Raw genomic sequence first — 12,072 nt, 5'->3', positions numbered from 1 at the left:
TCCTATTAACCAAGGCTGGCTTGAATGTTAAGCTATGTATATTGAAATAATCATATATAAAGATGACCTGTTTCCTGACTCAAACCACTAATAGCAGACCACTGGTTTCCGACAAAGCATGAGAACAAACTCAAAACTATACAAAAGTAGATCAGTCATTTTAAATGTTTTGTTTTTGGGTCAACGATCAACTGTTTTCAAAAATTTTATTTAAGACAAACCGGAGCACCAATAGGAGCATTGCTGGGAGAATATAAGCACGAGACATAGAATTTCACAGATAACAGTTAAAGGTTGGAAACCCAGACATTTATCCAATTTTTCTGCTCATGTTTTATATTACCCAATTGAATTTCTAATATTTAATTACATTTTCAAAAATATTTCATGTGACAGTCATGAAATACATGATATCCGTGTCTCAGTTATTTATTGTACTAAACAAACTTTTTAATGGCTTAGCATGATGGTTCTTATATCTAAAGTGTATTTATAAACTATATGTCCATAGGCTAGACCATATGTATAAACAGTGCTTTATGGACATACACTATATATGAAGTTCGCACCAGCAAGATTTATTTGTATGAATGTAATGCTTTAACTCAATTATGAGCTGGGCTTTATGTTGGTCATACATTGCGAGCTTCGAGTAGATGACAGAAGTAGTTTAAAACTATTTCTGTCTATACTTTTCCAGCCTACTGAGTGCTCAACAAGCACCGTTTAGTGAATAGAGCAAGTACAGTACGATTCCCTGCACTGTACCTAGCCACTGTCCGCCACTAAGCAGAACTTCTGGGCCTTATCAGACCCAGCTAGGCTCTGCCACTGACAAATGTCACCATAGGGGAATGTTTTAATCTTGTAACTGGGGTTCATGTGAATGCCCAAGTTATGGTGGAAACTGTGAAATAAGAACAAAACTAATTACATTGCTAATGTATTTACTTCATAGGACAAAACTATATAATAGAATAAAGTACAAATTATATATAGATCTGTAGATATCTATCTATTTATAAACACCCACAACAACGAAAATCACAAAAAAGTGTTTTGGTCATTTTAATCATAATAATAAAATTTGTTAAGACATACCTAAAGGCGGTTCCATTCGGCACTGATTTTCTTGGCACCAACCAACAGGTCGAAGTCTACAGTCCAAGTAAAATAACCAGAGATCACAAGAATCTGACTCCTCCAAGCCAACATAGCGCAAGCGTAATCTTCCTCCAACATTTTCGACCACACTGACTATCCAGTACTGGAAGGGATTCTGGGAGTCTTGCAGCTCTATGAGTGAATCAACTGTGATAAGGTCTACAGGAGCTTTTCCACGAAGAGGCTTTTAAAAGGAGAAACAAAAAGCTCAGTTTCAAGCAAACTGGTATATTATAGGAGTATATTTTGCCTATATCAAGATGAATCAACAAAGGAATTGTTTTGATTTATAAAAGAGATCATTCAGGCCCCCAAACTTATTAGAGAAAAGTCCTCTAAACCTCATATTAACTTAGGAACTCAGATACATATAACCTACTTTATTCTCTCCATATGCACGTTTGATTCCAAATTTTAATAGTCAGATTCACATTTAATACTGTATTTTCCGGCGTATAAGACAATCTGCTCTGCACGCGGGGGTCGTCTTATACGCTGGGTATAGTGTCCGGAAAAAAAAATGAATACTCACCTCCCGCAGCGCTGCTGCAGGCTGTCGCCCCACCCCCCACCCCCCCCCACCCCCGTGCATGCCGGCAGAGCATTGCTTTCTGCAAGCTGGGCTTGAATGGCCCGCCTCCAGAAAGCTAATGCTCTGATTGGCTAACTTGATCTGGCGTTAGACAATCACAGCCATTCACGAAGTCATTGAATGGCTGTGATTGGCTAACGCCAGACTAAGTTAGCCAATCAGAGCATTTGCTTTCTGGAGGAGGAGGATTTAAGCCCCTCTTGCAAAAAGCAATGCTCTGCCAGCGTGCACAGGGGAGCGACAGTGCCGCCGGAGGTGAGTATTGATTTATTTTTTTACACACTGTATTTCCGGCATATAAGACGAAAAGTTGGGGGTCGTCTTATACGCCGGAAAATATGGTACTTTTTGTGAATTTTAAGGATTCTGATAGAATCTGATGGTGATCTAATGTCTACTGGAAAAACCCAATTATTCCCTAATATCTCATTTTCTGAGAAACAAGGTTTGGGTGGGTTATATTTTAACCTGTCCAATTTTTTTGCAGATAAATCACAGCAAAGGGATCTGTCATCTGGTTATATCCTTTTACCTATTGAAATAAAATGTAATTTGGTTGATAGATATTTCTCTCAATTTCTCCAGACACGTGAAAGCTCAGTTTGGCTGAGCGCTCCTGTTTTCTTGATAAACAGAGAGCAGAAAGCTTATCTCCAAGAGAAACAAAAGGATTGGACATTGAAATTAAACATTCCCAATCCTGCGTTTCCCCTTCTGTCTGAGGATAGTTGGGAGGCTCCCATACACATACAATAATCAGCTAATTTGGACAGATACGCAGTGTTCTCGGCCATGGGCAGGGTTGGATTCCGCTGCGGGTTCCCACATGCGGAATCCGATCCACCCGTGGACATGAGGCCTTATGCAATCTTATGAGTATAGTCGGCTCTATCGTTTCATTGTATAGAGTGTTTATTTTAGGTGCTTTTTCTCTGACTGAAGTGCTGGCTGCATATAAATAGATGTAGAGAATAATGCTAGAAGGATAACATCTATATAACCATGGAGTGGTATGTTACAAGATCAAAGATCATTTTCTCTTCTCGTGTGACTTTCAGCAATAATACATGTATTTGAATGTAATTTTTTTTACTGTCTATTAAAAATGATCGTGTGATGACTGTGGACATTGATTATGAGGATAACTGCAGGTAAAGCTCTTTGTTAAAGAGGATAATGCAGTGGAAAGACTTAAAACCTATTTAGCTATGTACAGTGAGAGTTTTTAATAACAGTCATTCATTGTGCTCTGATGACCCCTTTTAACATACTTTACAAGCATAACCTGCAAACCAGTTCTGGAGGAGTTCACAGATCCTACAATTGGTTTCCCTGACAACCGCCCTTCCTGCGAGTAGTTATAGTAGCTTACAATTACATCTGTTTTCCTTACTCTTTTATAATGAAGCATTATATTATCTGATTACACAAGATCCATTTCAAGAGTAAACACAATTTATGGAGTCATTCGATTCTTATGATTGGAAACAATGATTTAGCCAGGAATAACCCTGCTCTATGAATAACTTGCGTGAACAAAGTTCATGTGTACAGACTACTTACGCAGTCTCTAAAACCCCATAACTACCACTCACAGGTGGAAAAATGAAAGAACATCACAATTAAAAGATAAAACAATAAAGCCCAGTATTTACTTGTCATCACTTCCCTCACAAATCTTGAAGGCATGGTATAATTAGTGAGTCAGCCTTGTGAATCTTATAAAACAAAACTTGTTCCTAATGTAAAACAGCAATATATATAATCCAAAAGTGGTACTATGCACGTTGGGTGACGTTTAGCTGAATGTCAAAAACTTGAAACTAAAATGTACAGAATGCATAATTTCTATATTATCTTATCCAAAATTTATAGGAATATAAACTTTCAATATGGATCTGGTGAAATTCATGTCTGCTATATCACTGGTTCCCCGACCATTGGCTCAGGAGAGAAAGTAGTTCTCGGGTTCCCTGCATGTGGCTCTTGAGCTCGGGGGACTGTAAATAGTATAGCACACCAGTGGCATCAGGGAAATTATAGTTTTACTGAAACTTGACACTAGGGTCAAAAATATATCACAGGAAGTTACCATTATGTTACAGAGTACGGCCACAGCTGCCGACTCACCTTTCCTGGCAGCCGTGGAGGACGCTTTGTTCTCAGCTGTAGCAGACACCTCACTCCGATGTACTGTAGTTGTTCACTCTGTCTTGTTACAACCTAATGAGCGCTTGCATTTAGTGCGCTCTCTTAAAAGGCCAATGCACAACTATCTAAAGTGTCCTCTACCAATCCCCAGTGTTCCCTGCATATATTAGGCATTCTCTTCCTGTGAAGGGTGCCTGAGTATTGAAATCTTTCTGGTCTGCTCAAGGTGCTTGCAAGGTCTTCTGACTTACAGTTTTTTTGACATTTGCTTTCCTTGACAATGTTCCTGTCTCTGGTCTTAACCGTGGCTTATGATATCAATTATGCTTTTATCTGCTGCTTGCCCTGACTACTGGCTTGAATTACCATACTGAACCTGTTCTTCGTGAACAAACCTCTGGCTTTGTTCCTCATGCTGAAGTGTGCCACCAGCCCTGACCCGGGCTGTCTGACTATGCCCTTGTTCACACATTATGCCTAGGCCTTTCGTGGTGTCAGCTGCCACAGCACTGCGACCACTTTCTGAGTAATGTCCTGGGAACCCTGCAGCAAAGTCCACATTCTGACTGGTGGGGTTCAAGGATTAGGACCAGGGCAGCTCAGGTGTTGCCTCAGGATAAGGCCCAAAGTCAAACTAGTCTGTGTCTGATCCTGACTAGAGATGAGCGAGCAAACTCGCTAAGGCAAACTACTCGAGCGAGTAGTGCTTTATGCGAGTACCTGCCCGCTCGTCTCAAAAGATTCGGGTGCTGGCGGGGAGCGGTGGGGGAGAGCGGGGAGGAACGGGGGGAGATCTCTCTCTCACTCTCTCCCCCCCCCCGCTCCCGCCTGCTCACTCCTGCAACTCACTGCTCTCCCCTGCCGACACACGAATCTTTTGAGATGAACGGGCAGGTACTCGCATAAGGCACTACTCGCTCAAGTAGTTTGCCTTAGTGAGTACGCTTGCTCATCTCTAATCCTGACATATTAAAGGGGTTTTAAGAGAGTAATCAAAAAAAATTTTCTCCAAGAAATAGACTAACCAAAAAAATAAGCACTGCTCACCCCTTTAAGTCTGTGTTAAGTGAAAGCCCTGTCTTCCATAGTATAACAAGTTACTAACCTTTCCTCACCCCCCTGTTCATTCTCTGCCAACAACTACAGTCTCCCTTCTGTTTAAAGGCGGCTGTAATATTCCATAAACCTGCTGCAGCAGCCAATAACAGCACTCAATAATGATTGCTAAGCCCTGTCATTGGCTGCTGCAGCTTGTCTGTAGACATACTCAGCTCACAAAGTAGTGTCACAGGTAGACCAAAGGCGGAGGACGAATGGGGGAGACTGCAGTGCTAGGGTGTACTAGGCTGTTTCACTTCAATAGGAGCTACAGAAACAGTGCTGCGCTGAAACCCTTGGCTACTTTGGTAGTTACCAGCCGGGTGGTCGATACCTTAATACCCCCATTAGTGATAAGGTCTTAAATGCAAGGGCCCCCGGATCAGTACTCCAAGAATAGTCTTGGTACAGTGGCAGCTGACATGAACAGGTCATATGCACTGTGGTGCAGTAGTGGAGGGACTGGCAGATTTCTTTTAGAAAAATGAGACATATAGAGGGTCAAAGCAGGCAGCAAACAGATAAATTGGGGTCAAAGTACAAGCCGAAGTCAGGAGAGGAGAAGATGGGAAAGCTTTGTGAATCAGCCATGGGTCAAACCAGGAGTCAGTAACAATTCTATAACACCTTTGCAGAACCTGACACAACCTATTGCTCAGGTGCCCTCTAGTGGGTGAGGGCACCCGAAATAGCTTGGGGAACATTTGGATTGGCTAGTGATGGGAAAGTTAGCTGCTCTCTCATAGGGCCAGCATGTGAGTACCCAATAAGCAGCACTGACAGCAGGAAAGATTGTGTGGCATCTGCTACACAGGGAATATCAAAGACGCCACTGGCTGTGCCTGACATGAGGAGGTGAGAGGGATTGTTGGTAAAATTATCACCAACTTACAGGTCATCTGAGCTGTAGACATGCATTATGTATAACCTTTATGATTCATTATGGTTTTCTAGTGTGTCTTTAAAAAAAGTGTTCACTGTGTTTTTTCGATAAGGTGTCCAAAAAAGTTTTAAAAATCAGGTTCACAACACCTTCTTGCTATCTATCTGTAAAGCTCAGCTAGTACTTCCACCTTGTCTCTTCCTGTTTGGTGAGCCAGTCTGCAGACTCTCTGGATTACTTACAAAGGACTAAGCAGTGAATTCCCCCTTATAGCAAAGTCAATGAGAATTTAAAAAAAACATTTTTCGCTTATGACCCTTTATACCGTTTGATCATTCATAAGATCGTTAGTCCCCCATACTGTTTCATTTTTGTTGGCAACACATCCCCTTTTTACATGGGAAGATGTGCTGTTGACAGCAATGATTTTTGGTGCCACATGGAAGATGTGATCATCCGGCCGCTGGCACCTTCACAAGGGCAGATGATTGGGTGAGCAAACATTTAGGTGCATATTCACTCAAGATAATCTGCCCATGTGAAAGTCCCTTAAGAAATCGAAAAAAAAGGTCATATAACTGTCAAGAAAAGAAGCTATTGTTTCTTTAAGATGACAAGATAGCTCTGGTTTTAGCCATTTTAGCCAATGTCTTCTGCATGATCCGTACAAACTGCTGAATGTTTTTGTAGAGCAATAGCACAGATCCTCAAAATTTAAGAATAACCTCTTGTAAGAAAACAAATCAATATATAAATAATACATTGTAAGAGAATTACATACTCCCTCAAGAAGTTTTGCTGGGGCAGTTCTGGAGCCAGTCAGATCATGAATGAGGAATTCGGCCCAGTCCGTGCATTTGTCCTTTATTCCTAAAAACAAATAGCTCTGGTTAGTGTAACAATCTACAAGCATATTAATATAAGTAAATATTACAGTTTTTGTCTTCATGATACAAGCATTTTTATTTGCTATGGAATATACAACCAATTCTCACTGCTTTCCAGAAATAATTTGGGCTCAAGGCATGCTGGGATATGTAGTTTTGCAACAACCATAAAGCAACAATTTGTTTACATAACTGAAATATTATATTTCTGTTGGGTCCTATGGCATGTGGGCCATTTATAAAGACACAGCACAAGTATCACAGACATAGCTCGATAACCTGCACATATCCCATTTAGTGATGAGCGAGCATACTCGCTAAGGGCAATTGCTCAAGCGAGCATTGCCGTTAGCGAGTACCCGCCCACTCGAGAGAAAAGGTTCGGCTGCCAGCGGCGGGCAGGGAGCTGCAGGGGAGAGCGGGGAGGAACGGAGGGGAGATCTATCTCTTCCTCTCTCCCCCCCCCCGCTGACTCCTGCAACTCATTGCTCTCCCGCGCCGTCACCCGAACCTTTTCTTTCGAGCGGGCAGGTACTCGCTAAGGGCAATGCTCGCTCGAGCAATTGCCCTTAGTGAGTATGCTCGCTCATCTCTAATCCCATTACATTATATAACAATTTAATCCAGACAGGCAAATATTACTATTCAAGTGCACTTATTATAATACAAAAGATACAAACAAGAACTCACACAGAACAACTATAAAGGGTCATTAGACTGCATTTAGAACTTATGCAAATATAATGTAAATTGTCTCACATTCTGGAAAGTAAGATCAGTAGCGTTTACATATATGGAAATATGATTATACAGCAAATTTTACTGAACTGCTAGAAGTTCTATAGAATGGCCTATTTAATGTTTAAATATCTTTTTGGAAAGCAAAGCTTGTGAGAAGAACAGTTGTGCCCTTGTCCCCCATGACAATACTTCCTCTCTGTTCTTTAGCAATTTAGTGTTACTGTAGGAACACTGGGCCTTGAACATCTATTAGGAATCCAGCTTTTCTTTCACTAGTATAGGTAAATACAATGATAGAACCGAACTGGTTGTTATGATGTCAAAAATCCGTATAAAAACACGAGAGCATCAGGACAAGACGTGTTATCTATATAACCCAGACACGGAAACTCTACTGTTCTCTTTTTCACGGAGTAAAGAACCTTAAATATAGAACTTTGGGGAGTTAACTTTAATCAATAGAACATAAGCAATGAGTATTTAATAAGTGAGCATAATCAATACAAGAGTGCCCGTACAACCAGCGGTAGTATGCTGCATGGCCAAGAAGCAATTAGAAAACTAGATGTGTTTTTACAGCAAATTACCACAGTTTTGCTATGTAGTTTACAATCATGCAGCTTGTACAGGTAATGCATGAGTTCTAGCTGCTTCAACTGTACAAAACCAAGCCAAGCCAAAAAACATAGAAAACCGGAGAAACACATGGCTAAAAACCCAGCGATACACGGAAAAACTGTATCTGGTTTTGTGGTGTAGTATACTACTGGTATGTACACTATATGGACAAAAGTATTTGACACTGCATGTTTTTCAGATAAACTGCTTTATTATTCTATGTAGTAACGTGTAGGACCTCCTTTTGCTTGTATTACAGCGGTAGCACATCGAGGCATACTTTCCACAAGTTCTCTGTAAGTCTGGGCAGGAACAGCGCACCATTCCTCGTGCCAGGCTGTGAGAAGAGATTGTTGTGCAGATGGGCGTGGGTGGCGGTGTCGTACCCGTCGCTCCAGTTCGTCCCACCAGTGCTCCATCGGATGAATGAATAGTTATTACAAAATGAGCAGATTTTTATTTTCCCCATGCCCTTCCCAGCATGCCGTTCGGCAAACTCAGTATTTGCATATTTGCTGATTTTCTGCAGTGTCCAGATACCTTTGTCCGTATAGAGTATATGGACACCCTCATGGTCTCCTTGGTCAATCTAATATCGATTAAAATATAAAGCTGACATTTGCCATGAATACTATAAGTATGCTGGACCCCATAAGTTTTACCGGTACAAGTTACTTTTTAGTTTGCACTGGAGAGTTTGTGTGTGGCCTTCAGGTCATACAAAGAGAAGTAATTTATCATATTCTCCTACCTTTCCTCTTTGGAAAGTGATAGAGACCGGGCACTATTCAATTGGATGAGTTGGATTTCCAGATAGGCTATAGGCGAATCTATACATGACCCAATGTATGATGCCAAATACATTACTTAATAAATACTTGCTAGAAACTATGATTTTATAAAAGTGTTTGAAGCTTGCAAAAGTATTAGTGATGATTCATTCAAGGATAATGGGTGTTCTATGTGATCAGGATGTAAGCATGCAGTCCACATACACTTATTTATATGCAAAAACATCTACATGAGAAGTCATTCTGAAAGTGGTAGAGGTAAACGGTAAGCATCTCTTCCTTTTAAAGTATTGAGGGCATTTCCTCCCCTCAGAATTGAAAATCCTGACAAGTAACCGAAGCTAATGCAGTCAATTTTATTGTATATTTTTGGAAAAACATAGGACTCATTGTCTATACAGCTTGCATGACTCCATTGTAGACATGACTCCACTGAGCATAATCGCTTTCCCAAGGTTCCCCATGCTAGATTTAAATTATATTAGTTATTTGGTGCCCTCCCATTTTGACTAGTCTAATCCCATTCGAATTGCAAGACATGATAAGGCATGTAAACAGTAATTACTATGTCTATGGTCCACGGTGGCTGCTGTCCTACTTGCATTATGACCTAAATATTTTAGGCACAGCTATACCAAATTCTGTACCATAAGTTTCAAAAGGTTTCTAAAGTTGACAATTACACATACCATTTTTGATGCCATTTTTTTTGGACTCCAAAAGGAAAAAAAATATAAATAAAAGATTTATAGATCTGCTCAATTTTGTAGTCACTGGCTTTGGTTCGAAAGCTACACCACAAACTAAATCAAAAACTGCATGTGTGAATCAGCCTTAGGGATCTTTTTCTAGGTTTAGTATGCAGAACTTGTAGAGCCAAAATGTATACATGACAATGCAAAACGTAAAGGCCTGTAAAGAACTGACACAGAAATATAAAAATTTGTAGGCATCTTAACCCTTTCCAATCCAATTCGTATCCTGGCTTTTCTAGGGTGCTTGCTCTTTTTCTGCTGTTATACAACAGCACTATATGCTGGCTAAAGCCAGTACTGCATGAGGTGACACATTGGATAGGCTCCAACAGCAGAGAGGCTGGCAATATACAGTAAGAGAACCAAGATTGGCATCTTACAACATCAGAGCTGTACAGCCTTAAATCATAATGTCTTTAGACGTCAGACAGTGGATTGGAAAAGGTATATACAATGATTAAATAGTAGTCGCACTTTGAGACAACTTGTGTTGTTATGATAGCCAATGCATTAGCTAGCAATCATGCAAATCACTCTATTTACCTAAAATAACATTTTATTTTTGAAAAATCCCCGTTTGCTGTACACTGCTTGTTGTCATCTCTAGTAACAGAGATAACAAGACCGAAAACAGAAAGTGTCTGAGGGTGAGTCTTGTCTATGGAGAGCAGAGGGAAGTGGGGAGAAGGAGGGATAGTTCCTCACACAGATGTGCTGCTGGAGCTTAATAGAAATAACTGATATAGCCTTCGAGGGGAAAACTGGCAAAAAATGCAGGACATAAGTAATGTAATGGCCATAAATAGTGATATTCCTCATGTACACAGACACGGCAGCTTATTCCGAAAAATCATCTGAAAAGTCAGGTATACTAACTACATGGCTACCAGCATATTGAGGAATAATAACTTCATGCCAGTTGTTTGGAAACTGACTCATGAAATTGTCTGCACCTCTTCTATTACCTTGTCAGCATGTCTACAGCTTAAATTGTTCTCTCATTTCTGCTTTGTCACATGATTTTGCTCTATTCTAACAAGCTTTTAAAGAGTTTTTCAAAGTATTAACAAGCCTTTTATGCACAACACCTTGCAGCAACATATTTTCATGTATTCAGCACAAATTTAAGAGAGAAATACAGTAAATAGTCAATACAACTACATAGACCACTCTGCTACCCAGAATTCCAGGGTATCTATTAGCTATATCCCCCTTCTCCTCCTGCTTTCTAAATCTCAACATGGAGAAAACTGAATTCATTATCTCTTCCCACTTCACTCGAATTCCCACCAGGCCCATCAATCACAATGAAAGGTTTCATACTTTCTCCAGTCTCACAAGTCCACGAACACAGTTTGTAAAGCTGAAAGAAGACACATGTCCATCTAGATCTGCCTATTATACTGCAATGCTTATCCAGAAGAAGGCAAAAACCCCCAATGAGGTAGAAGCCAATTTTCTCCATATACCACGGTACAATGTACCCATTGATTTCAATAGGGCCTCGTGGACCTGCGCTCAAACGCTGTCTGTTCTAGCGTTTTAGCACTTTTCAACACACTTCATCGCCCATTACAATGATGGGGTGTGTTAAAAAGCACTGTAAAACGGTGGGACATGCATTCAAAAATTTCCCTCAAAATCGTGGTAAAAACGACGTGGTTTTGAGGGACATTTTTTATACGTATGTGTGAGAGTGGCCTAACAAGCCGATGTCAGGAGTAGAGACATAAATAAAGGAATAGATAAATCCAGGAAACCAGGATGTCAACACAATTGAAAAGCATGTTGATCAGACTAGAAGGACCTTATGAATTTAAACGATTGAACTTACGATCATTTGACTCCATAGGCCGGCAGTACATACATGGGGAGATGTACAGCTGATTTGTGAGTATGCTGAAAGTAACCGATCAACCAATGGATTGTTGTCTCTTCTACACATCTCAATAATCAGGATAACAAACATTCCGACGAATGTATTCAGGGCGACCCTTGTCCGCGACCAGCAATGGGAGGGGGTGGGACAGGGTGGAGATTAGCTCTGCCCCCTCCCATTGCAAACAGCTGTGAATAAGCCCTAAGGGTTAGGGTACGCAGTGATCCACTCTAGTGACTGCTTACATACAAATACACAGACATTCATATTTTGTGTCTGAATCTAATCTTATGTTGCTGATGCCATTTCTGGGCTATCCAGTGGTTTCTGGCACTGAATTAAGTGATCCACTTCACGTCAGCTTCACGTGTCTTTTCTATGTGAGAATTAGGCCTTATTCACACGAGCATTTTATCTCGGCTACTTTGCAGCGATAAAGCGCCCAAAATCACGACCATGTGAAGCATTGGATTCCAAAGCATTCATACACCTCTGGATCAACAACAACACAGG

At 40.6% G+C, this 12,072-nt stretch overlaps 1 protein-coding gene across 4 annotated transcripts in view; it reads right to left on the bottom strand.

The window, feature by feature from the left end:
- The window catches only part of SFMBT2 (Scm like with four mbt domains 2), a 187,468-nt gene that overhangs the window by 62,942 nt on the left and 112,454 nt on the right, over positions 1 to 12,072 (bottom strand). For all 4 annotated transcript variants that reach the window (XM_066592102.1, XM_066592100.1, XM_066592103.1 and 1 more), the window contains 2 exons: positions 6,670 to 6,758; positions 1,102 to 1,348 (listed from right to left, as the gene is read on the bottom strand). In XM_066592102.1, the coding sequence (XP_066448199.1) occupies positions 1,102 to 1,348; positions 6,670 to 6,758 (336 nt within the window). The remainder of the gene's footprint in view (positions 1 to 1,101; positions 1,349 to 6,669; positions 6,759 to 12,072) is intronic.

Source organism: Eleutherodactylus coqui, chromosome 2 (genome assembly GCF_035609145.1).
Source record: "Eleutherodactylus coqui strain aEleCoq1 chromosome 2, aEleCoq1.hap1, whole genome shotgun sequence".
NCBI classification, from domain to species: domain Eukaryota; kingdom Metazoa; phylum Chordata; class Amphibia; order Anura; family Eleutherodactylidae; genus Eleutherodactylus; species Eleutherodactylus coqui.
Note: the sequence above shows the minus strand (reverse complement) of the source record. Positions and strands in the feature narration are given on the sequence as shown.